The sequence below is a fragment of the Pelodiscus sinensis genome, chromosome 1 (assembly GCF_052426305.1).
Source record: "Pelodiscus sinensis isolate ZL-2025 chromosome 1, ASM5242630v1, whole genome shotgun sequence".
In the NCBI taxonomy this organism is placed as follows: domain Eukaryota; kingdom Metazoa; phylum Chordata; order Testudines; family Trionychidae; genus Pelodiscus; species Pelodiscus sinensis.
Window position 1 is genome coordinate 126,105,010 of NC_143052.1, and position 27,194 is coordinate 126,132,203.

General features: G+C 37.3%; 1 protein-coding gene across 6 annotated transcripts in view; it reads left to right on the forward strand.

Moving 5' to 3' along the window:
* The window catches only part of ATXN10 (ataxin 10), a 155,580-nt gene that overhangs the window by 60,534 nt on the left and 67,852 nt on the right, over positions 1-27,194 (forward strand). For 5 of the 6 annotated variants that reach the window (XM_006127756.5, XM_089770309.1, XM_075900001.2 and 2 more), the window contains exons 5-8: positions 774-938; positions 17,930-18,010; positions 21,357-21,522; positions 25,704-25,812. In XM_006127756.5, coding sequence (XP_006127818.3) covers positions 774-938; positions 17,930-18,010; positions 21,357-21,522; positions 25,704-25,812 — 521 coding nt within the window. The remainder of the gene's footprint in view (positions 1-773; positions 939-17,929; positions 18,011-21,356; positions 21,523-25,703; positions 25,813-27,194) is intronic. The other variant, XM_075899999.2, reaches the window with a different exon arrangement.

Consider the following 27,194-nt stretch of genomic DNA (forward strand, 5'->3'; position numbering starts at 1 on the left):
ATCTCATAAATCATTCTCCATTTAAAAAATTGGTGTAAATACATTTTGGGTTCTTTCTTATTTGATGCATCATGGTGCACTTGGGCCACATTTTCAGACTTTTTTCTCCACAACCTTGAGGTCTAGAAACTTCCTTGGAAAAAAAAATAAGTTGAGATTCTCATATAATTACTTGATAGACAACCATAAATTACTAAAAGAGTCACAATGCTATCCTAGAAATTGTCAATACTCTAATGTGCTGACATTTCACATCCTGCCTGATGGAACTTTCTGCAGATAACTACAGTAAACCCTCCAGTCCAGAGGTGTTCACAATTGAGGTTCTGCTGTATGTTCCTTTTTTGGCCAGTGTAGGCACCATTGACTTCCTTTTGAAGTTAGTGGGAATCAAGTGCACTTTGCCCATGTGGGGCCAGGAACTTTGCCCATGTGGGGCCAGGATAGGTATTACTTAAGATGAAGAAATATTTGTGATATTGTTTCTTCCATATTAAATTTTTTAAATTTTTTTGGTGGTGTAAGGAATTTTTTTTCCAAAAAAAGTTTACATAACCTCTTCCTAATATTAGTTTTGCAATTTTCCTTTATTCTTATCTCTAAGATTACTTGAAAATGATTTTATGTTTTATAGGTGACATTTATTTTACCACCTCTTATGCATTTGTATGGTGATGGCTCTGTAGTTCATGAAGTTCTTCATGTTTCCTTTCTTACTATGTACTACTGCCACATTATTTCAGCTTTATTCTTGATTTTTTTTTTTTTTTAAGGAATTGCCTCAACCACCATGATAAGAAAATTATTACCTATTGCTGTATGGTCCTGTTCACCTGTCTTAACTCAGAGAAAGTGAGAGAACTACTGGAGCATAAGAACTTGAATATAGCTCTTGCTGTTCTAAATACCTATAGAAAACAACTGGAGTCTGAATGGTCGTATGTATCTTTTAAAAACTTATTTAAATAGCATGGAGAACTACTAAGATGTAAGTCTGGTTCACATAAATCAAATTTCAAGACCTAGAAAGTAACTTAACTGAGACATTTAGGTTGATTAGGTGTCTATCGTTTGGGCGTGAGGAACCATATTGGTCAACTTTGTATTGATTCTGCATTTTTTTAAACTTACAAGCTGTGGATACCAAATCTATGTAGAATGGAGGTCAATGGAGGGATGATAGGAGTTACTATAGAGAACTTTCTGGGTGTCTGGCTGGTGAGTCTTGTCCACGTGCTCAGGGTTTAGCTGATCGCCATATTTGGGGTCGGGAAGGAATTTTCCTCCAGGGTAGATTGGCAGAGGCCCTGGAGGTTTTTCACCTTCCTCTGTAGCATGGGGCACAGATCACAGCTGGAGGATTCTCTGCATCTTGGGGCCTTCTACGTATTTGAAGGCTTCAATATCTGAGACATAGGTGAGAGGATTATTCTAAGAGGGGTGGGTGAGATTCTGTGGCCTGCACTGTGCAGGGGGTCACACTAGATGATCATAATGGTCCCTTCTGACCTTAAAATCTATGAGTCTATGAGTAGAACAGAGGTAAATTTGAATCTTAAATGAGCAGCATATATCTAATGAGGCAGTTGAGGGTCATATAATGAAAAGTAATTACATTTGCATGCTGGTTAGTTGTTTTTCTCTTTGTAAAAAGTACTAAAACACTGAGTTTTGAGATGGAAACTAAGGAAGGAAATAATCTTTCACAGATTTTGGTACTTGGGGTATGACAGATTAAGGAGTAATGAAGCACTGCATACCTTAAAATGTTCTTGCATATATTAAAGGTTGAACTGCAATAAGCAACAATTAAAAGTAGGAAAAAGATGTTATCCTTGTGAATTTTGGATGTTTATAGTCTGTAAAATAATGAAATTAATCAGTAGTTTTACCATGTTCAACTTCGTTTTTGCCGTTACTGTAAACCATTTTAAATTATTCATTTATGACTTGTTCTCTTTTGTTCCAGCCTTTCCATCAGGCTGTGTCCAGTGCAAAGGAACAAACCTCTTTAGCATACCCCCTTGTGGCCCTGCTGCATTCCCTTCAGGTTCTCTTTAATCAATTGTTGGAGTTAGGTTGGCAAAAAAATGTTAAGGCCCCTTTGTGAGATGCAAGTCATGTTGATTATCTTTGAGTGGCCGCAAATCACCTTATTCAGGGTCCCTGTAAGAGGTTTGGTCAGTTCTGTGTCCTGGCCTGACACAGCCCAGTGCCTCTTTTCTGGAGCTTTTGCTTCAAATAGCCTATGTTCCCAACTCATCTGAAACAGTGTATACACCAATGGAAGAGTTGCATTGTCTCCCCTTAGAGCAGGAGCCTTAGCCCCATTCTTTGGGGTTGGAGTACAATTTAGCTGTAGGACCTCAGCTGGTTTCTGCATCAGCTGATCATTTCTCTCTCAACTAATCCTCAGGCTGAGAGGATCCAGGCGATAGCCTTCTCCTGCTATTGTCATCTTTCTGCTACCTCAAGAGTCTTGCAGGAGCCTTCTTAATCCTTGCATTGTGTGCAGCCATTTGCCCTGCGGTGAGGAAGGAAGCAGCATTTGTGCTGATCCTTTCCTCCAGCTCATTTTGCCATAGGTTTGTCCTGAGAGGGAGCCTTGTCCTCTCTCTGCAAGGTGCCTGACCATGGGCTCTTAAAGATACAGTGACACAATTTTCTCTCAGGAACTTAATTCCCAGGACTGCTGCTTCTCTCGCCACATGATCGTTAGGTCCTTGTACCAGACTTTCAAACCCTTTTAAAGGCCTATGGGGAAGAGGGGGACTGACCACAGAGAATTACTGCCTTGAAATATCCCATCACCTTCAGTTCCATTTTAATGCCAGAGTATGTAGAGAAAACATGTTTGATAATGAAAACAAAAGTCTTCTTGGCAGATTTTATAGTTCATTATTTTCAAGGCCATGCATGAAATCAAAATTTCATTTCTATGTTTACTTCTTGACAATGACTTGGGATCCAAAATGCCTCAAAAGAAGATTTGATAATTTGCAATAATGAGCTGCCTTTAAGGGGGTCTGTTTAAAGCTGGCTGGCCTTGTACAATTTGGCTGGCATTCTGTTTAAAATATTCAAAGTTGGAGGGTCTGGAAAGTAGGGATGTAAAAGAGTGGTCGAATAGTTGACTACCTGCTAAGCCTAGGTTTATCAGGTAGTTGAGTCGACTAATTTCATTCTCTCCCTCCCCCTTCTCCCCCCCCCCCCCGGCAACCTCTATATCAGAGGCAGCAGGAGCCTGTGCTGTGGGAACTGTCTTAAAAGCCAGTTCTCCTTAGCACCATCCCCATGAAGGGGAGAGCAGAGGAGGCAGAGCTGCAGTGGGTTTAGCAAGTGCCCCTCTTTTATTTACTAATCGAGTAGTCAATGGAAAGTACATCAACTACTTGATTAGCTGATTATCCACAATTTAACTTCCCTACTGGAAAGAACATCCCTACTGGAAAGTAACCTTGGATAAGCCCCCAATTTTTCAAATCTCTATCCAAAAGATTTTGGAACTATGCAGTCCAAGAATTATTTATAATCTAAAATTAGAGCATTAACTTATTGGCACTAGTTCAAAAAACGAACTGAAAACAAAAAATTATAAACTTCACATGCTTTTATCAGAAAATAGCTTTTCATTTAAATCTAAAATTTTCTGTGGGAAAAGAGACATGTAGTCCAGTTATGAAGCTGAGAGCAGAGGAGAGACCAGGAGAATGGGAGAGCCAGAATTATAAGTCCTGTGACAGTATAATCAATTACGAAGATACAGCAACTAATAGCCAATCTGAAAAGTTTTCATATTTCTGAATTAAACTTTTTTCCAGCACACTTTGTTTCATAAATAGTTTTGATGTTGACTTCTGGGATGGAGACTAAATAACAATCAGCTCTACTATTTTCATGGTGAAAATGTGATCTTCCTTATTAATACTGATGGTCAAACACATAATTGTAATGTCTCAACTAGAGCTTTCAATTAATTGCTGTTATCTGAAGTGTTTAATACAAAATATATTAACTAGGTTAAAAATTAGTTATGATTAAAGTTTTAATGCTCTGTTACATTGGAATAATTATTCTGTTATGTATTATAAATATTATTGGATATTTTTGTACTTTTCAAGTAGATTGATTTCAGTTACCACCGAATACAAATGTACAGTGCTCCTTTTATATTTTTATTATAAATATTTACATGGGTTAAAAGATAAAATAATATGAAATGAATTGAAAAATACAAGTACTGTAGAGCAGTCTCTATTATAAAAGTGTAGTATACAAACATAGAACTGTTTTGCTTAACTGCGCTCAAAACCAATGTGTTTAATTTTAGAGCCTACTCAAGCACTCTTCCCTCCCAACAGCAAAAATATTGAAATAAATGATCTATTATTGTTTAATTGTGTGATTAAAACTGATTAATCATGGCTATTTTTAATGTTGTGATTAATTGCAATTAATCTTTTTAATTGTTTGACAGCAAAACTCAATGTAAGGATAGGTAAATGTGTTTTTTGGAAAACCAATGAGTAGAAACATTTCTTGAAAGGGAAAACTATTAAGACAGTACCATCTCACGTGAATGCAAGAAGTTAGAGTTGAATATAATATAAACAGGAGAAAATAAACATTTAAAAAAAAATTAAACTGAAGGCATAATTTCCTCAACTTTTTGATTTAGCTTGTAGTTTTAGCTCATATCATTGTAATACCTATTCAAAATTGCAATGCTTATATGAACCTTTCAGTTTGTGGTATTAATGTTGGCCTAGAAGAACTGTGTTAGAGCTAATATTTTTGTTTGAAAAGGCCACCTAAAATGCCTAGAATCTGATATTAACTTCCATGGAAAAAATAATAATGAAAACGTACTACCTCAAAGAGTAATTATTTGGTCAATGCGAAATATTACAGAAGAGAAACAAAATTGTTGAACTTTTAGCAATTTGGCCTGTATTTCTGTTGAGATTTTTGTAAATTTACTGGTTAAGGTTCAAAAGTTTAAATCAAAACAAAAATCTCTTTTTGTAGCAAAGTGCCTTTTTTGCCAGAATTGATTTTGAAGTAATTTTTAGAGGATGAAGACAGTTTACGTGCTGTCTTTTTCCATCAGCACTTCATGTGGCTATCTACTCAAGTTTATATGGAATTGACAAAAACATAATTTTGAACAGACAGAATTTTTGATTAGCTAGCTAGTTTGCTTCAGTGTCGAACTTCTGGGTATATTTTTTTTCCCTGCGTATACAAAGGAATGCCTAATATCCTCCGCTGATGGGCTGACAGCCACAGCAGGCCTGGGGACAAGGGATTGGGGGCCAGGTCTGTGCTCCCAGAATGGTAGAGCTGAGGGCAGTCAGCCTTTAGCAGTGCCTGCAGCATGGTGCTGCACCCCTCCTAGAACCTCTCCTCAGGACTCTGAGGGCATTCTCACAACAAATCAAAGGGACCAAGGGCTCTGGCTGCTGCTATAATAACAGTGGCCAAGGCTGGGAGCTCTGAGGCCCTTTGAAATGCCCAGCCCCTATACAGTTGCCCCCTTTAATTCCCCTCAGCCCCATTGGTGGGCCTGATAACATCCTAATATTTTGTTATATTCATAGAACATAGTAGCTGTCTTCTGGATTATGTTTGTTTTCTTGGTTCTTTAAATTTATTTTTTGTCCTTGGGGCTCACTTTGAATGAAGATTATAGGGTAAAGAGAAATTTTCTTTCTTGCTTTCTTTGTTGAGTGACCTGAATCAGATCTTGTTTTGTTAGGATATCAAAATATATTCCTGTTTAAATAGAAGCTAGCTATAAGCTAAATTTAATCATTGGCTCTGTGTTAGTCTTGTTGTGTAGTCTGTGCTGTCACTTAGCATATAACTTTGGAATAGTTTAAACTTTCATCATGTATTTTACATTGATGGTAAACAGCTCTTTCTCCCATAAAGCTTTTCTGTATCTGAAACATTCCTGTTGATATGACTGTTTCGCAGATATTAAGTGAGCTGCAGTTTTCTGCAATTAAATGTGTGAAAGACAGATGCCGTCTTTATTGGCTCCAGGTTACATTGACAGTAACTTATGATGATGATGTATTGCGGTTGTAGCCTCGGTCTCAGTTTTAATCTTTTAATCCAGGCTCATGTTTGATTCGTTACCAAGAAACATTTTTCACATTCTCCATATAGTAAATAAATATGCAGTAGATGCAGCCAGGTAGGAGCGCAAAGATTTTTGTCTCTGTTTTCATTAAATCAGAGCTCAGTTGTTGTAATGTTTCTTTGCCAGGAACATTGAAAAAATATTTTGTCAGCAATTCATTCAAAATTTGGGGCTGTTCTTGGACTCTTACTAGCACATACCACTAAGATTGCTTAAACGAATTTACATAGCCGCGGTATTGGAGGCAGAGCCAGCGCTTTGCAATAAAGCGTTCAGATTTCTATGCCATGGCTTCCACATGGAATAGCAACCTTTTAAAGCAGCTATAATGGTATATTTGGGCTCACTAAAATAGTAATCTTTTCTTCAAGAAGTTATGTTGGCTGCCTGTTTTGTAGAGAATTGAATTTAAGATGTTCTTAATGTTAATGTGATTCTTGCCTATCTTGCTGAAATGTAGTCTTTTAATCTGAGTGTCCAAAGGAGTTTGAAACTTGCTGTTCATCTTATTAGCTCTTTGATCTGCTAAATGCTGATTATTGGTATTGGAAGTATTTTCTCCTTTTCTTAATAATTTATTCATTATTTTCCTTAGAGTACTAAAGTGGAGTAGGTCCACAATGACCATTTAGTGGTCAACAATCTGAGGACTAAAAACCTGCTATGCACTAACTATAAGTGTGGACTCTGCTGCAGTGCAGTAAAAGTTCTGTAGATAAAAGTGCACTACTACTTCTAGGTTCCTGGAATATCAACAGGCAGGAGAAGGTGGCAGAGAGTTACCTAGGTGTGAGCTGTCATTTAGCAGCAAGGATTAGGCCATTTGCAGGAAAAATTGCCATAAATTTGGCAACTCTGCTGCAATCAGAGATTATTTTTGCCCGTTCCCTTTCTTTATCTCCTTTGTGATTTGGTGTTTCTACAGTTTTCTTCTTTTCCCTCTATGAAAGGAAATGTTAATTCAGGGACTTCTGTGATTCCCACTCTGTACTGAAAACTCAAGCAATCCATGAAAGCTCTAGGAGTCCACATTCCACATCATGGTGTTGGAACTTGGAACATTGTAACAGACATGGAAAGCGCTCTCTTGTACTGAGGGCTTTCACATTTTAAATAACTTACGTAGATGACACTGACACAAAGTACTACTTTAGTTATTAGGGAGGCGATAGCTCTGTCCCGGGTTATGTGGTCTTGTGTCTTTGGGGGTGATATATTAGTCACTGAATGTTTCCAGTGGCATCTGCATCTTCAGGGCAATAATTAAGTCCAAGAAAGAAGAGATCTCTGTTGTGTGCGTAAATAAAGCAGACTTTGTATTCGATCCCATGACCCTGTGAAATTAACAAAACTAGATGGCCTGGTTACTTGTGTGGCATACTTCAGAAATGCTTCGGTTTCTGTCATGTATAAAGTCACATGGAATTTAATTCCCACCATAACTTATATCATTCTCTTAATTTAAGAGCTAAATTGCCCATTGATCTCTGCAGATGTACTCTCTTCTGGGGCTTGACTCTAGGATTGACTCCAGCCAGCTAACTTGTTTTAAAACCTGACAGTATCTATACACCGTGCTAAGTGATATTTGAAATAGTGTTAATTAACTTGTTAGGTATTGCATTTTTAAATTGCCTCTCATTTTCCCAGTCTACATAGGTTTCACAGTTTACTTATTTCTGGTGATCAGTCCCTTTAGTTTCGTTCCTTTTATGGGGTCTGCTACTCCTGGTCAGTCCCCTGATAGTGGTGCTCTGTGGAGGTAGTTATTAACACAGGAAAAAAAGGTTATCTGGCTGTAACTGAAATTCTCCAAAATGTTGTCTGGGTAGACGGGTTGGTGTACAAACCCCAAAAGGAGCAACACGCCTGTAGGAAATGCTCCATCTTGTAAAAGCAGGAAATTAGCTCATTTGGGTGGCGGAAATGAGCAGACCTGCAGCCGACTGCCCAAGCAGCACAGAACAAAGGGACACCTGAAGGCTTTGACACTGCAGCCAAAGGGGCCCTCCCTGAGGGATGAGAGGACTCACCCCAGAGACAACCAAAGGAGGAAGTATCTGGTGAACATTGCTAACTCCAACTCATTTACTTTGGTTTGCATTTCCCCACTAGGGGAATGCCTTAGACTATGCTGACCTCGGAAGGGGCATGGGGGAAGATGAGGAAGAGGCCCAGGGAGGATAACCTAAGCATCCTTAGTTGCCAGATTTCTGGTAGCCCAAAGGGCCCCCATCCCAGTCTATCCCTCCACTAGCGCTTCTGAACTGCCATCTCTGACTTCACAGCAACTCCATGTGCTCTGTGCTTTTCACCTCACTACCCCTCCATTCTGTGCCTCTTGTCTAGGCTGGGTGCTGTGAGAAAGGTAGCATCTGTGTCTTCTCTATCCGTAGCTAGATCAGTTCCTTCTTGAGAGTGGCTACTCTATGTTCTGGTGCCACTGTAGCCATTAGTGAGCAAAAGGAATGACTGCAGCACCTTTTCTGCAAAATGTATTTTCTGCATGGCACGTGAATTCTGAATGTGCCCAATAACACAGTTCCCCCAGGAGTACCTTAGTGCCTACTCCCTCCTGGGAGGGCCTGTCACTGAGTTGTTGCCCAGGGGACCATTGTTCCCTATAATGACTTTTCTTGTCTATGGAAAGTTTTAAACCTGTAAGTACAGTCTTTCCAACTTTCCCTGCTTTTACCTTCTTCTTTTCCATCTCCTTTATTCACGTATTCTTTCTCCTTCCTTATTCCCTACCTGATATTCATCATATTTCCTTTTCATCCTTCAATAGATAAGTCGTTTTCTGCAGCAGAAAGCTCAACTCAACCTCTTTGATGTCTCCTCTTCACCTGTTGTTTCCACCCACACTCCCATTCGCTTGTTCTGGTGATTGGCCAATAGATTTTTGTACTCATAGAGTATAATTTATTTTCCTAAATATTTTAAAAGTATGAAGGTATCATTCAAACTCTTAGTTTAAATGTTGACACTTATACATTTAGCAAGTCAAATAACTATTTTAACACATTTTAAGCAGAAATAGGTATTCCAGAAAACAAGACTCTTTTCTTCTGATTATATCCTCTGGGAACTGGATAATATTTTTCCTTAAGTTGTTGTTTTTTCTGTATCAGCTGGAGGAGATGCTGTTGGCTGATGCAAGCACTCTGTCTCCATCCATGTGATCCTACTACAGTACTTTGTAACACACTCTTCTTCCTCTGCTCAGGGGAGAAGTCAGGAATAAGAGTTGATGCCTCAAGTCAATGCAGAGTATTACAAATGGGCTTGCTAGTGTCTTTTCTGTTTTAAACTCTTCTTTAGATTTGAGCAGCTCAGAAAGTCATGCTAAGCTCTGGAAAATTGAAGCATCTTTAAGAAATCGTATTTTTCTTCTTTTGGTTTGCAGTAATCAATGGCAGAAAAATGTGTTATGCAGCTGGGAAGCTACTATATGTTGAAGAAACCACTATATGATGCCATATGAGATTGATTTTAAAATCTTGAACCTGCAAACATATGTGTTATTAAAATAATTAGGAAAATGCAGTACAAAATTACATTCTACTTCATCCTAATGAAGTTTAATGTGTATACTAAAAGTTTATTCTATAAATGCTATGGTAGTTATATTAGAGATGGGGAGCACAGTTGATACAAACTCTTTCACGGTATGCGCGCGCGTGTGTGTGTGACGTGTCTGTTTTTTTTTTTTAAAGTGAGGGGATTGCATTTTTGACTATGAAGGGTAAAGAACAGAAATCTCAGGGTTTTTTTTTTTTTTTTATTTAAATGGAAAGGCATAAGTGCTCTTTTTGGCCTCTCTGGAAAAATTATGTGAAAGTGTGGTCAGCTGTCTGGCACTGGAAGTAAGGATTTTTTGAACATCCACTCTGTTAAACCACAGTTCAATGGTGAGTTTAAAGATTAGGTTGTGGGGCACCCCCTCCCCGTTTTCCTGGAGTAATTTATCCCTTGCCTACGGAAATAAGCATGGCCAGAGAGCACTGCTGCCTGTGGGCAGGCCTCTAGCCCAATGGGGGAAACTAGGGAAAAGATAGCTGTGTATTAGAGTATTGAATCTAGTGCCTTACTTATGCATGTAGTATATAAATCAGAAAATGTTACACCATTCCTGTTGTCTTTTGTGAAATTGCAATTTCTCTCTTGTCTGACAAATTAGAGTATTTCTTTATCTTCCCTCTTTTAGGGTTGTACTCTCCAGAGAACAATTTTGTTATTTTTGGAAAGTTGCCATGCTGTCATAGGCTGCAGGTTCCAAATGCAATTGAGGTTTTAAGTGCTACTGACCATTGGGATAATATTTACTTCATTGTTGTCCTACAACAAATATATTTGCAGTAGGATTGCCCTGATATTTAATAAATTTTAGAAAGCCTTTTCCAATACATCAATGTGCACTGCTGGTCTTGTTTCACCTCTCTTTTACTGTATCGTTTCTTGTAGAAAGCGTGGGGGAAAGTTCCTTTTTCCATGGGTATTTGAGGTTTTGTATGTGATGCCTCCTGGAAATTCTCCAGTAGAGGATGTTGTTGCCAGCTCGGATGTACCCAAGAAGCTCCTTCTGGTTCCTATCAAATTCAAATGTTAAATAAAAAAGCAGTGATCATGGTCAGTCACAGAGAATGTGCTGATTTTTGGCAGTGGTGATGTAGCACAGTAGAGAAACAACAGACCAGAACATAGTTTATTGAAAGCAAAAGCAATTGGTCCATCTGATACTTTTATAGATTTTTGTAGCTTTTTAAAAGCATGCAGTACTTCCATCTCGGCACAAATGAATTTGTTGCTGGCACTCCTACCTTATCTAGTGGCATCATGATCTAGTAATTCTGTGAAAAGAAATTGGTTGTAATTAGTAGTCTGAATCTTTTCACTTCTGCTTCATCCAACATTGATCATGTTCTTATTCTTCCTTGGGGAGAGAACAGATCACGAGTCAGATTGTTTTGTGTGTCTTATTTAGGTACACAAAACCCAGAATGAGATTGGAAAAATAAGGTAGTAAAAAAGGGGGACAGGGTGGCAGCAAATGCAGACGTTTTAAAATACTTTCCCAAATTTCTCTTTAAATACAGGGGTTGCCATTTACTCCCTGTTAGCCTATACCAGCAATAATTATTTCAGGTACTCGTGGTAAGTGTGCTTAGGCTAACCTAACACATTATTCTTTCAAAAAAGTGTCAAGGGCAGATAATGGTTTGAGGCGCCTCACTTGACTTGATGGCATTTCTCCACTTGCCTATTTGTGTGGAATGTACATAACATTTGAAAACTGCATTGAATCATTTTCAAAATTTCAGTAAATGTTTTGCGCATCAGTTGGCAGAATCCTCGTTATTTTTAGTGAAAACCTAGAAAAGGAAATTGGAGACACACAGAGCCCCTCATGCCTGGTTATCAAAGTCCACAGATTAGACCAGGTTGTTTCTAGATGAAAGAACCAATGAGTGTCTGCTATTAAAATCTTCCTGCATAACAGTCTTCTTGTGCTATGCAGGAAGGTGTTAGGCACACATCCCAGAGGAGAAGGGAGAAGCATAACACATAAGAAGCTGGTTTGGAAGGGAATTGATACATGTCAGAAGCCATTGCTGCTGCAGCAAACTCTGTTGCTAACTCTGTCCACACATCTATCCTAGTGACACCATCACAGGACCTAACCACATCAGCTACACCATCAAAGGTTCATTCCCATGCACATCTACTAATATGATATATGCCATTATGTGCCAGCATTGCCCCTCTGCCATGTACATTGGACAAACAGGACTGTGTCTACACAAAAGAATAAGTGGACCCAATCAAAAATCAAGAAAGACAACAATTAAAAACCAGTGAGAGAGTACTTTAACCTCCCGGGACAAACATGTAACTAACTTTCAAGTTGCCATTCTCTGACACAAAAAATAGACTGCAATGAGAAACTGCTGAGCTGGAATTCATATGCAAATTTGACACCGTCAGAAGAGGTTTAAATAGAAATATGGAATACAGTAAGTAATTTCCCCTTCACATAGTCTCAGTAGTCTCACCTTCTGATAGCTGAAGGTGAGACGCATCCACTCTGATTTAATTAGCACTGAGTCACACTCCCATATCTGTAGCTCTTCCTTTTTTTTCTTTTCAAGTATCTGAGGAAGTGAGTTGTATCTCTCGAAAGTTTATGCCCTAATAAATTTGTTAATCATTAAAGTGGCACAGGACGACTTCTTTTTTTTTTTTTTTAAATGAAAATTCCTCTTGAGGAACTGATACTGTACGTATTACTTGAGATCTCTGCCTTTCTTATCTCAAGATTAGAGTACTGCAAAGTATTGTGCGTGCAGTAGCACACTACTGTTTTCCTTCTGTGCGTTTGGTGAGGAGTGAGGAGTACTTTGGTTGAGGTGGAGTATCTGGTTTCTACAGGATCGTATAAGGGCACATTTATTTAGTTTGCCATTAAATAACTTCACTGTGTAAATAGATTTTTTTAAATACATTTTATTAGTCTTATGCAAAGCCAGTAAATACTTTTGTTCCTCAAGTGTTTTTGTCCAAAGGCTATAATTTAAAAGATTTTGAAAATCCTATTAAGAGTTGTTAGTGAGGCACTGTTTTTGAGTTTCATTAGTGGCTGGAGATTTAGATTGGACAGAGGAAGAGATTTTGTGAACTCAATCTTTCTTCAAAGTTTGAATAGTCTACCTTATCAGTACAAATGCTATGTTTCAAAGACATTTTAAACTAAGAAAAAACCCTTTCATTCCTAAACATTTTGGTTTAAATCACAATAATACAAATAATGTGGTACAATGTATTCTCATTTAATTCTTTTGAAGATATCACATTTAATATAAAGTGGTAAGAAGAGGATCACTATAATTTCATTTCTGAAGTGTAAAATACCACTCAGTAGGGTTGCTAATACAAATCAACATAAAATTGGAGCACTCCTGTTTATGATAAACTGCTTACACCAAGCTTTGGTTGGGCCAAACTCATTGCTCATCTCATATGTTTGGTATATAGGGAGTATAAATGTGGCTTATACCATTTCATCTTGGCCACCTCTCAAATTCAGTTTGGTACAATATATCCCTTGTGCTATTGTAAGAGTTTGAACTGAACATTGCCTATGTTTATCTACTTGTGAGCACTTGATTTTTTTAGGATTTTAGCCAAACACTTAATCTAAAGACAGCCCAGGAAATTGGCATATTTAACACTATTCATTTGTTACTGTATTCTGTTTATATAACAACTCTAATTTTCACTGTTTCCTTTTCTAAATTGCAGTGCTCACCAATTTATTGCAGCAGTTCTGTTGTTGGATTCTGAGCACAATTAAATCTTTTTGAAGCATGGTGGCTTATCTGAAATGCCTCATATTGAGTTGGCAAGTAAAAAATAACTATTGTAAACTAGGGGGAGGCTTGTGGTTTTTTTTTTTTTTAACAATACAGAACAGGCGAGTGTAGGGGATTGTACATTTTAGCTTTTATTTCTGTTTCCTATATTGCTACCACCAAAATCTGCAGGCAGAGTAGGAGTGTAAACAAGTTTCCGTGTGACTGTGTGCATGCCTGCCTTTCTTCTCTAATATCCCTTTTGGTGGTATGTGCTTAAAGGATGATAGCTCTCCAATTTTTTTATCAGAGGGGTAGCTGTGTTAGTCTGAATCTGCAAAAGCGGCGAGGAGTCCTGCAAAATTTCCACTACATGCATCTGACGAAGTGGGTCTTTGCCCATGAAAGCTTATGCTCCTACACTTCAGTTAGTCTATGAGGTGCCACAGGACTCCTTGCTGCTTTTGCAATTTTTTTATGTACTCTACATGAGTTAATAACGATGCGAGAGGAAGGGGAAGATGAGAAGGAATCTACGCGTGGCAAGAGATATCTGGGAGTCTGAATGAAAATTTTATCTTTGGGATCAAGAAAGACAAACAGAATTGCTATGTCCATATTAATAAACTGAATCCATGAAACCACTTTTCTGAAGCATACCAGAAAGGTCCAAAATACAGGCTGTGCATCACTGTACTTCACTCTTTAGGTCGCTAGTCTCCTAGCAATATGCATAGGACTAGCATGTGTAGTTGGGGAAATAGATCTGTGCTAAGTTGGAATGCTTGTGCTTTGACTAATACCTGTTGGAAGTGATGTCCTTTTATTCCAGATGGGGGTTTGTGTGCACAGCACCACAAAGTGTGCCGGAAGGATGTAATCTATAAAGCACACTAACATACAGTATTGCACTAACTGCCCCATTTAGAGCCTGTTGGTATGGTCTAAAAGATACCTAGATTATGTTAATGCAGTCAGTCCTGCTTGAAACTGGACTACATCACATGAATTAGATACCTTTTGGAGTATGCTGGCAGAGTCCACACAGGATAATTACAGCACAACATACTAGAAAGCTCTGTAAATCAAGTTCTAGGGTGCTTTGCTGGTGCATTGTATATACAAGCCTTAAATAGTAGCAGATTTTAAGTAGAAGACAAAAGTCCAAGCAAATTGTTGTGCAGCATTATAAACTGCGAAAAGCCTAAAAATGTGGATTTAATCTTTAACTGCAGAATTGAAAATGTGAACTTAAATCATATTTTTGAGTGCAATTTTGTTGCACTGGTGGAAGAGATTTGCACCTGAGGCTAAAATGAGCTGTCTTTGTGGAAAGTAGGTTTTCATAACAGCAAATTCAGCTACAGTTTTTTTGATTTCTTAAGCCTCAGATTGCCCTGTTCTGGTGCATTGTGGGCTATTAAAATGCATATCTTTTGGTTTTGATGTTGCTATTCATAAAGTCTGAAAAGGGATTTCTTGTTTTTCCATATGCTTCAGGTTTGGTTGGTTATTTAAATTTATTGGACGCTTATTTTGGGAGTCAGATATGTAACTTAAGAAAATAATACCTTTATCTAAGATGGTTGACGTTCTGAGGTGCAGTCCAGACCAATGAGGGCCATGCTGTCCTTGCCCTGCAACTTGGGTGCCTCACAATGTTTTGTTGCTATAGTTTCCACGTGGGCCACTCATGTACGGCCTGCCAGCATGCAGGTCCTGCTCTGAGAGCCTGTGTAGCGCGATAGGCCTGGTCCAGCAGCTGTGACCCCAGCAGCTTGTAATCAGCGTTTGAGCCACACTTTGGGTTCTACCTAGGGTTGCCAGATGGTTGAAACAAAAATACCGAACACCCTCCCCCCCGACTCGCCCCCCCCCCCCAAAAAAAAACACCGGGAAAAAGTTTGGTGGAAGAAAAAAAGGGGGGAGACCAAAGTTGCTGGGGGGGGAGGGGGAGGGGAAAGGACTCCAAGACTTATTAAGCAAAAAAAAAAATTAAAATAAAACAGCATGTCCCCTTTAAGAGTGAGTGCAGGGATTAGGAACAGGGGAGCGGTTGAGCACTTAGACCCAGGGGAATCATGAGTCATTGCTTCCCCTTGGTCTTTTTGCTGGCAGCCATTTTGTGCTGGCAGTCTTGTGGAAGCAGGTAAGCATGGGGTCGGGGTGCTGGGGATGTTGGGAGTTTATTAAATTACAAGAAAAAGTTTTTAAACCAATACAAGGCTTTACAAGAAACTACACTTCGAGAGGTAAGCTTACCTACCACATGCTCCCAGCAATAGGGCTGAACAAATTTCAGGTCAGCATCATTCTGAGCCAAATAGGCTGGCTTCTTTTGGCCTCTTAAGTGAGAAATGCATGGGAAGAGATGCCTTGGGATATTTTACTCCTTACTTTATAGTCTAGTCCCCCTTTGAAATGGAGTTTCCTGAGAATTATCCTTACATAAAGTTCATTCTTGTTGGATTCATGGAGACTGATGGTGAAAGGTTTTCAGTACTCTTTGCTAAGCTACAGATCTGTTTGTTCCTGCCTCCCTTCCTTCCTAAAGAATGGCCACTTGACCAGCAACTTTGACACCTGGCATCAGTGGCATCATTTTATCCTTTGTATTTCGAGAATCTTGTATACCTAAACTTATGGGGTAAACAAACATTCCAAACCTAATTTCAGCTTTGTAACTGTATATATGTGTCTAGCCACATATATATCATGTTATTGATCAGTAAGCTATTAGTTTTCAAATAATACGTCACAAGGCATATAGTGTTCAAAAGATTGTTACAGTAAAGTGCAAGGTATGATTATAGTGGTGTATTCACTCACTGTGCACGTGCAGAATGGGGATTTAGGTGCCAGACTTCCATTTTTGTCACTGCGAGTTGTGTACTAAAACCATGTAAATTATTCCATTATTGTGTAGATATATGCAGTTGTCATACTTATGACCAGCATTTATGTAAATATACATTAACAGTTATGGGTACTATATCCTAGTCATTTGTTAAATTGCAACATAATCATCTCTGGTACAAGATTCATCTTTCTATTGTGCTTTCTTTTTTTGAGGTGCTAGATTTCTTTACCATCACTTCTGGTCATATGTTTAAGTGTAGCTACAACAAAGTTTAAATGAAGATAGTTTTCTTATTTGTTACTAGTTGCCTTTGTATCTATAGTGGCATTGTTTTCCTCTATTTTGTGCACAAATAATAATAAAAACAGTAACATTATAAAATGGGGCTTCCAACCCCTCCCCCCCATGTTTCTCAGTAAATAGACTGTGAATCATACATTATAAACCCATAGGTGGCATGAGAAATAACATAATTATTAATCTTTAGGACCTTGTACTCTTTGCTCCAGACTTCGTTGAGTTTGTGTTCCAAGCAGACTTTTTATTAAGGCTGGAGCAGTTTCAAGATGCAGTAGATTATCCCTGCAACCTTTTTATGCAAATGGGAGGAGGGAGAGTTGAGAGTAGAGAGAGTTGGCTGCCTTTTTCGTGTCCCTTCTTGTGGGCTTCAAGGTGTCCTGTTTTTGTCACATGACTCAGTCCTAATTATTTTGAATTTGTAATCAAGAGTTGAATAAAATGTACTCTATTTACAGTACATTTAAACATGCAGCATGTTTAAATATATATGTAGCATGCTGTTAGAGCTTCTAGAAAGTTGATTTGAAAATAAACATGTTCAACTGCATTGTTTGCAGATCCAAGAATTTGGATAGTGAATATGGGTGAATTTAGTGAGGTCATCATTTTTACTGTATAGTTGGTACACATAACACTGAATGATTTAGTGGTACAGGTAAGGCTGATAATCAGGGCATTAGTATACATATAATTGTACCTGTAAATTACTGCTTGGCAGCTTCCAAAAGTTAGTTTCTAATATTGGTTTCAGATCTTCTTTTATGACAGAGATGTTTTCTTTGTAACCTGAGACCAATGATTTACTGCTTTATGTACTGGGAAAAAAAATCAGTTTCCTGCTGTTTGAGTAGTTAATTTTTTTCTTCAAAATTGTATGTAGAACATTTCTCTTGATTATTTGTTACATGAATGGTGTAACAATTTTCAATGTTGGCTTTTTGCTGAGGTCTATAATTACTTGGATTGACATTTTATTACTTTGAACTGTGGTAAGTGTTTTTCCCCCCCCCCCCTTTTCTATAACTGGAAAAAGATTTGTCCAGCTTTCCTTCAGTTGCTTGAATATATCTGAGTTTGATGCACACTGGTCTGTATTCAGTCAAGGAAGTGTTCTCTAGACGTATCTTTTAGCAGATAAAACTATTATTGTGAAAGGAGCCAATTAAAATTACAAACATCCTAAAGAGTAGTATAAGTGAACCATAGAGTAAATGTGAAATAACTATTTTTTTTGCTGTAAAACCAATAACACATTTTTCTCCCGTTCTTTAGGTTCTTGATTTTTACAGACCATTTGCTGCAATGTCCAGAACTGGTAAAAGTCATGTATGCCAAACTGAGCAATCAAGAAAGGTAACCCCAAAAACCATTGTGGCTTTTAGTATTTAGCATTCCATATACAGTATCCTGTTCACATGATTGAAAAACCGTGTGGTTTCGTAGCTGGCACATCATCTCTAAATACATGTTTCTATGTCAGTAATGGTTTTAAATTGGTTGGTTAACATTACAACTTAGCCACAACTGGCAGTGATTTATGTAGGGTTGCAGAATCCAGGTTGGCGCCATTACTCAGTAAAGAAAAAAAATTAAAGACAAAATTTCATGCTTGTGCCTTGATTTCATAAGAGTACCGCACCCTGCTGCACTTCAGGGTTACATTTGAAATATACTCAGCTGTTCATAGCACAAATAAAAGGAAATCTGATAGACTGGATTTGCTCTGGATGGTGTGTTTGCTTCAGTCTGTTCAGTTGATGCTGGAAATTATTGATGTGTATTTGCTTATGATTATTTAACTTAAGATCTTCATTGTACATTTGAAAACTTCAGTCTTGAAAAAACAAAACAAGTATTTTGCATTTGTAAGGGTTCACATTTTTTACAAGGGATAAAGCCTAAAGTTGATGTAAGGTTAAAATTGTCAACTCTTGAGAATATAAACAACAGGAATATGGTTTAATTAGAAGAGAGCTTTTGTCTCATAGTCCTGTTCTCTTTTCCTTGCATATTTTTGCCCTTCTTCAAAGTTGCAATTATCCCTCAAATTATCATCAGTGGGACGGAAGCCAAAAGAGTGCCTGCACTAGGTTGACTGCCACCAACTATTGCTTTTGCAGGTGCAAGATGCTCATCTCGTCATTGTTTTCCATGGAACTACTGTCAGACTGCCCTCAGGGAAGATGGCAGTGTCCTGGGCAGTATGACTTAAAAACTGGACAGAGAACTGTGAAAATCTGGGGAAAGGGGAAGGATGGGATGGGTTGAAAACTACAACAGAAAGAGCAAAAATATAGGAGGAGGTTTAGGACAGAAGATGAGGGGTAACGGTTTCTTTGATTTCCTGCTATGTAGATAGCACAAAATGTCAAGTTAAGGTACTTTGATTTCAGCTATGCAATTAATGTAGCTGAAGTTGCGTAGCTTAACTTGACTTTAGCCCACAGTGTAGATGTATCCTCAGTCCTTGTCTTCAAAGGAAACCTGTGCAATACTTTCAAAAGATGGGCCTGCAAGCTTAGTTCCGACCTTTGTTAGATAATAAAAATCATGGAATCAAACATACTAGATTTATGCACTACTGACCATTCTTTGTCCTATTCCTGCAGAAGTGTTAACTTCCCATTTCACCTTGAAATTCTTTTTTGCAGTATGTTACCTCCTTATGCTTAATAATCTATTCTGCCTTGTATTTAGCAGTAGCACTTGGAGTGCTTTCCCCATACCTGAAGAACAGCTCTGTGTAAGCTTAAAAGCTTTTTACCAGACATAGTTGATCCAGTAAAAGATATTACCATGTTGCCGTGTTAGCTGATCGTCTCTTGATATTTTCTGTGCCAAATATCTTTAGTTTACTTTCATAGAGCTTTAGAATGATGTTTTTTCATATTGTCTTTCAAAATACAATTGACATTTATTGGAAAAATGACCGGATTTTAGACTGAGGAGGTTACTGAATTTAATAACCCTCAAGCATATGCATATTCATAGATTTTTCTGGCCCAGTTTATGGGGACTATTATGATCTGACCACATGCATAGCATATATTACATAATTTTCACTCGGAGTAAAACCTAGAATTATCTGTATTTCATATTGAACTGTGGTGGTGGCTCTCATTTTTAACGGTATTGTTTGACAAACCCTAGAAAGCAGCAACAGTCAATGTAATATAGTGCTAACTCTATGGTAGCCATTGCATGAAGTTGCCATGTCCCAGAAAAGGGAACAGTTATTCCCACAGATTTGGAGATGTTTGGCAACTGGCTTCAGATAGTTTGTTATGGACAGAGAAATTTGGTAGGAATGTGTTCCTTTACCTAAGCTTAAGTGGCACACCTATCCTGCGATGGGGCCTCATCAGGTTTATAGTAAAATCTTTGAAGTGATGCTTATGAAAAAACATCTTATCTTGTGATGACTCCGTTTTATCCCCAATGTACTGAGTATAATTTCCTATCACATTAATTAAAAGGATTTTCACAGGCCCCTGAGGTGCTTAAAATCAGCTTCACTGTATTTGTGAGATACTGGGTTTTGTTCAGGAAGAACTTCCTGCCTTTTACCTTAGTCAGTTTTTTGGGTTTAATAAAGTTGTGACCATTCTTTTCCATATGAAAAAAAATCTCTTTTCCACTCATTGTGACAACTCACTTGGCAAATTAAACTGGTGGAGTAGTTCAAATGCAAATTTAATTTGAAATGTCAGTCTCTACATCTGAATTGCAAATATTTCATTCAAAGAAAACTCTAAGCCTGCCCTTGAATGTGTTCAATAAAGAAAATTCTTTCAAGATGAGAGAATGACAGTAGAATCTTACTAATCCCCACTCTCTCCTCAGCAGAAGTTTAATCAGGAGTGCTGAAGTGAGGTGTCATATTATGAAGACTTTTATGTGTAAAGTCCCATTTTTGTATACGAAGTTTGCATTGTGAATTGATATATCAGAAATAAAATTAAAGTATAAATCAGAGTAAGTGACCAAAGTATCCTTTTGAACAAACAATCTTATTTTGTTCACTTACTTGTTAGTTGACAAAATTTCATAATTTTGAATAGGACTTTTAATGGTTAATGTGGGCTGGAGAATTTCTGCAGCTGATCTAGTGGCTATTTTATTATAGCTACATTAGATAATGACATTTTTCCTAGATTTTTGGTTTTTTTCCCAAGACCCCAAACTTCCCCGCTCAACACAAATTTTTATTTGTAGTTTTCTGTCAGGAAGGAAAGAGTTTGTATATTTATATACACAAAATTAAGTAAAAGTAAAGTGGAAGGCACACTTAAAGGGGTGCTGTCAAGTAGTTTAGGTTGTGTGTGTGTGTGTATTTGGTTGAATTAAACACTTTTCTGTTTAAAATTTCCCTTTAAAGTTATTTTATGTTCTTCTCCCCATCCTCTCTAATTTTGTGGGATGTGCAATAACAGGAGCGTTGTCAAGCACAAAAGCAGAAAGTCGGTTTGACTAGCTCTTTCTGCCTAGACTGTCTTGGTTGAAAGGTGTACAAAAATTTACCAGAACATCTGGTGAAAGTTAATTGCTGTCTAAAGCTCCTTTGCAGATCAGACATGATAGTACCAGAGGTGAATTTACTAGATAAAGTTTTTAACTTTTCATTTACTCTATTAGTTTTAGTTGGCTTTGTAAATTTAGTTAATAAGATTATGTATTTGTTTATTCATTTTAATTTCAGGATTACTTTGCTAGAACTGATAATGGCCAAAATAAGTGAGAACAATTCAATGACCAATGATGAAATGGCTGTACTCCTGAAAGATGCAGAGTTTTTTGCAAGCTGTTTCCAGGAGAAATGTCATGATGTACTCAAATTAACTTCTGCTACAAAGACTGAAGATGAGGTAAGACTTCAGGAGCACTGTTAGAATGTGAAGTGGCTAGTATGTGTTGGTTCAGATATGCTAAGAAGGCCTTCGCTGTCTTGAAGTAGGAATTTCTGCTTATCTAGTTTTTCTGTATTGGTTAGTGGAGGATTTCACTTTCAGCTTTCCAAGTGTGAAGGCATAACTCTGACCCATCTCCAGAAGTAAAGACATCAATAACCCCCATAGCTGTAATGGTATAATTTTCTTCGTATTCTCAAACTTCCTTTGGATGATGAAACAGCAGTAGAGATCACAAGATTTTCAGTTTTTCTTAAGTCTCAACATACTGCGGCACAGTAGATTGCCTCTACTGAGATATGGGATGAAATTCCTCAGAAGATCTTTCACTCCTATGTGAAGTTGACTAAAAAAATCAGTGCTTCCAGACAATAATGTTTTACTCAACATTGTGAGCCGCGTTAGTGGAAAATTGTTATTTTTTTGGTCATTTTTAGTTTTAGTTGGAAGTCTTTGTTCTAGTTTTACTAAGGTCTGTGCCTATTTATTTTTTGATTGTGAATTTTATTACAGTCAAATAGTCTTAGTCAAAATAGTTACCCTGGAAGCCAAAATAAATTTGCTGAACAAAAATAGCATTTTTTACTAGTTTTTTAAATTGGTTTGAAACAAAAATAGATGGAGTTGTAATCTTGTTATCTTGTTGTTCGACAAAAATGTCTGAACTAGATAACAAATTGAATAAGATAATTTAATTACAAATTAAATAGGATAAGTATAAAATGTAGACATTTAAAAATTAGTGAATTTTAAAAATGCACTTGGCTAATTATATAGATAATGTTTCATACTGTAATGTAAAATTTAGCTTTTGGGTAGTTTTTTTTTTTTTTCCTTCTTGTGCCGAGGAGGGAGGCGCGTACAAGAGAGTCTCTTCAGCGTTGTCATGCCCCGTAGTGTATGCTAAGAAGGCCTTTGCTGTCTTGAAGTAGGAATCTCTGCTAATCTAGTTTTTCTGTATTGGTTAGTGGAGGATTTCACTTTCAACTTTCCAAGTGTGAAGGCATAACTCTGACCCATCTCCAGAAATACAAACATCAATAACCACCATGTCTGTAATACCCCATGACAGTAATAGGTAATGATTATAAAATATACCTATTACAGGGAAAATCAATACTATGTCTGTCTTACATATTCTCACCTTGTCCATGGAATGCCAATTGGTATTGACCTCAATCTGGGTGTCTCTGACCTTCAGCTAGCTTTTTAGTGCTTTTTTTTTAATGCAAAACACCTGAAAAACCTTGTATCCTGTGAAGAGTGGAGGGAAAATGCTTACCAAGCTTACATTTAACAAAACACTTTAACTGTTACATGAGAACTCAAGAAAGTAGTATGTGACATCTCATGGTACAGTTATCTTTAACTTGCTAACTTCAGTTACTTCTACTCACAGAAAATGAAGAAGCCTGTTTAAAAAAGACTAAAGATCTAAACTTGGAAATGGCAAACTTTTTTTTACAAGTCATAACCCACTTCTTTCCAGCAGGAGGAGCACCATACTATGTCAAAATTTTGTTTTCCAGTATAATACTGTAGTTGGAATAAAAAGTACCTTGTAACTATTAAAATTAAAGCAGTTTGTAGTATCATTGTTTTAAACAGTCTTTAGGAACAAGCTTCTGTAATAAGTCTAGTTAAAATGCAAATGAAAAAGCATGTGTTTTTACATTACTATTAAACTGCATTTTAGCTGTCTGAAACATGTTAGCATATTTGTAGTGTTCAAGAATTAAAGATATTCTAAGCGTTTTGTGTTATATGTGGGAAACCTTGTTTATAATGCTCTCAGATATCCCTCTGAGAGAAGAGGGTTTTGAGTGGATAGCAAAACTAAGAATGGGAGAAAGGTATCCTACAGCATTCCTTTCCAGTCTATCCGAGAAGAATTTGAAGTTGGACTACTTTTAGAGAAGTGAAAGAACTTAATTGAGTACTACCAGAAAAGATGGCGACTTAAAATTAAATTGAAGGAAAGAATACTGAGAAGAGATTTCCATCCAACTTCTTCGTCCTATTTGGTAGTTTTCCAAGTATTCTATGTTTTCAGTTATTTAAAACAACAACAACAACAACAAAACCACACTTCCTTTTAGTCTGCTCATATTTAAGGTAAGAGAGACAATCTATCATAGCAGATTGCCCTATCTTGCAGTACAATTCAGTCCTCCTTGGATATAAACACAAAAATCACTATCCGTATACTAAACCCATTAGTTTTGGAGACATGTAGATAATTTACTGTCCTGGAATTTAAGTTGCCAATAACTGAATAAAAGAAAAGGATTGGCAAGAATAGTGAAGAATAGGGTAGTATGATTTTACAAGTGCAGTAATGGGATTGTGCCTGCAAAGAATCTAAGTATTTTTCTTTAGATGATGTCATCTTCCACAGACAACATACGATTGATCCCAAGCCAATTAGAAGTTGACATTATGCACCTGCTCCATAGCTAACATAAATTATTTTAAGTAGTTGATAAGCCTGTTTTTTAGCCCTTTCACTCTTCCATCAGTTTCTAGCTCACATATCCCCTTAATAGGAATGTCCCTCAAATTTGTATGACTGACTTTGTTCATGGCTAGAGAGGATTTTTCTCTGTTGGGAAACTTACTCAAATTCAGTAAAGTTAATTTATTTACCAACCTTTTTTTGTTCCAATTTTTCAAAATATTCACAATTAATTTTGGCTAGTCTGATCTCCAAAATAAATTGCACTACAAATGCCACAGTTTTGTTTTATTGGTCTTGTCTGGGAGGATGGAGTGTTTTGGAGCTGAAGGGTTTACTTCTATACAAAGTGTTCTTTCTACAGATAAGCAGAGCAAAGATAAATGTTAATCTTGTATAAAAATGACATGTTCCTCCTACCAGGCCTTCCTATAGCAATTGGTAGCCTGAGCCATAGGATGAAATAGTACATGGTAGGTGACATGCAGAGGGACATGACTACATGACAATAAAAAGAACTAATGGGGAATAATTTTCCCTTTCATTTCTACGTGAGCTAACTGAATCTTGAATCTGGCAGGCAGACATATGCAAGTGCTGTGTGCATGTTGACTGACAGGAGTGGGGAAAACACCATCAAGATAGCATAGAGAGTAAAGGTAGGTGACGGGATATCTTTTTGTGAAAGAGACAGCAAGCCTTTGAATTTGCACAGAGATGGAAAGCTTGACTCCTTCATCGACAAAAGTTGGTCCAATTAAAGATATTTCTTCACCTACCTGGCCTCTCTAATATTCTGGGACTAACACAACTTTAGCAACACTGCAAACAGTGATATAAAAATCTGTTATATTTTGCTACTGGTTTAGGCCAACAGGAAATTACATCCTGTCCAGAGTAAGGTGGAAGTAATTGTAACTCAGAGATTGTCTGTCATTCCGTCTCCAAGCAGCTACTCCTGAAGTGTTTGCAGCTTATGCATTGCCCTTTACATAGGCCTATGACTAAAGTCCACCTAAGTAGTGAGAGTCTGTACCAAGTCCACCTAAGTAGTGAGAGTCTGTACCAAGAAATAGTTCTCTGGCTCAATAAACAATATGCAAATAAGACTGTCTTTCCAGAATACTGCATCTATAGTCCAAATGCTTGTTTACCCAAGAATAATGTAAATTCTCGCAGGCAGAGTTCATTCAACCACACAATTATATAGGATTTTTGCGGATAACAAATTGGTGTCTTGCAGGGCACATTTGTGTCTTTAAAGTGGGACACTCACATTGGGTAAACTCAAAGAAAAAACATTTATACAGACGTGATTTTCTCAACTTATAATTTTCTGTATTTCTATTGTTGGAAGATACTGTGTTTTTAATAAAAACGTTATTCCTTATGGCTTCGTTTTGCTTTCTCTTCAATTTTCATGGAAACTGCAATACTGTGTTTAACAATAGTCTGTAGAGAGGAAATTATTGTATTTTAATATATTAATTGTGGTTATTGGGAAGAAGTGTTTGTTCATATATATTGATAATGAAAATGTAATCTTTAACAGTTTCCAGAGAAAGCAGTGGAAAACTAGTGAATGGTCATGGTGCCATATGTTTCTGATAATTCATACTTCTCTGATCCTAAATTCATGTTTTTGAACAATATATTTCATGTTCATGTTGCCTTTGTTTTACAGGAAGCAATAGTTACAATTCGACTTCTTGATGTTCTTTGTGAAATGACCTCAAATAATGAACAACTGGAACATCTACAAACTTATCCTGGTTTGCTTGAGACAACTGTGGGTGAGTTGTTGTTAAATGCTACAGCTTTCCAACTACTGGTTGTTTTCAAAACTGCCTTGCACTGTATATGACAATGAGTTTTTCACAATTAGTAGTAATCATGATTGACATTTTAATAAAATAAATAAGAGCAGTGAATTATTAATCTACATTTTCAGATGTTTTGTCTCTGAAATTTCTTCTGCTTTTCTTACTCAGGGTACGTCTAGACTACAGGGTTTTGTCGACAGAAGTTTTGTCGATAGATACTGTCGACAAAGCTTCCGTCAACAAAGAGCGTCTAGACTACATTCAGTTCTGTCAACAAAGCAAGCTGCTTTGTCGACGAAACCCTGTAGAACTCTGTCGACAGAAGACGTTATGCCTCGTAAAATGAGGTTTACCAGCGTCGACAAAACTGCTGAGTTCTGTCGACGTTATGTCGACAGAACTCAGCGGTAGTGTAGACGCAGGTATAGTTTTGTCGACAAAACTCTGTAGTCTAGACACACCCTCAGACTGCAGTTATCTCTGTTTCCCCAACAGAACCTTTATCCATTTCTCAAGAGCACTATTTGTATGGCATGAGTTTATAAAGGACAACTACTTAATTTTCTTCCAATGTCTGATTATGTGTTTAATGAATTCCTCCAAAAATGAAATAGTAATTTTTCATCTGTCACTTACTCAGTACTTAAAAGCCAAAATAAAGAATACAGTAAAAGTTCCCATTAATCAAATTGTTATTTTAAAGCTTAGTTTGAAACAAGCTTGCCCATAAAAGTAATATATTAAGGTATTCTAAACGTCCTTTGGGATTGCTCCTGTGCTGTTCCTAAACTTAGTGACAGCTGACCTTTTTGATTAAATTCAAATACATAATTTGCTAGATCCATTGAGTAAGGGATGTATATCTTCAAGAATCACAAAATACATACTTGTACTTAAAAGATGCTTAACTGCACAGAAGGGTTGGAGATCAATACAGCAGTTAGTATACCAATACTTTGTTTTGCTAGAGGTTAAGCCTCTCTAGTCTGGCACCTGACGGCTGCTGAACCAGTGAATTTGTTGAACCATGGGATGTCAATATTGTGTAGCAGCATTACTAACACTTTGGCTGTTTACTGGGCTCTTAAAAGACACTTAACTCTAATTTATCTCTAAATAACAGAACACTGACAGCTAGGACTTGTGGCTGTAAACAAACTTTATGGATCCATGGGAAAGTTGTCCATACTCATAAGTGGATATTCCACAAACTATAAAATCATGCTGGACCACAGATGTTGCCAGACTAGAGAGATTCAACCTGTTGCTGCTTTCAGCCTGATTTTTCTGCTTCCATGTCACTAATTAAACATAGGTACAGACTAGAACATTGCAACCATGTGTGATTCTTT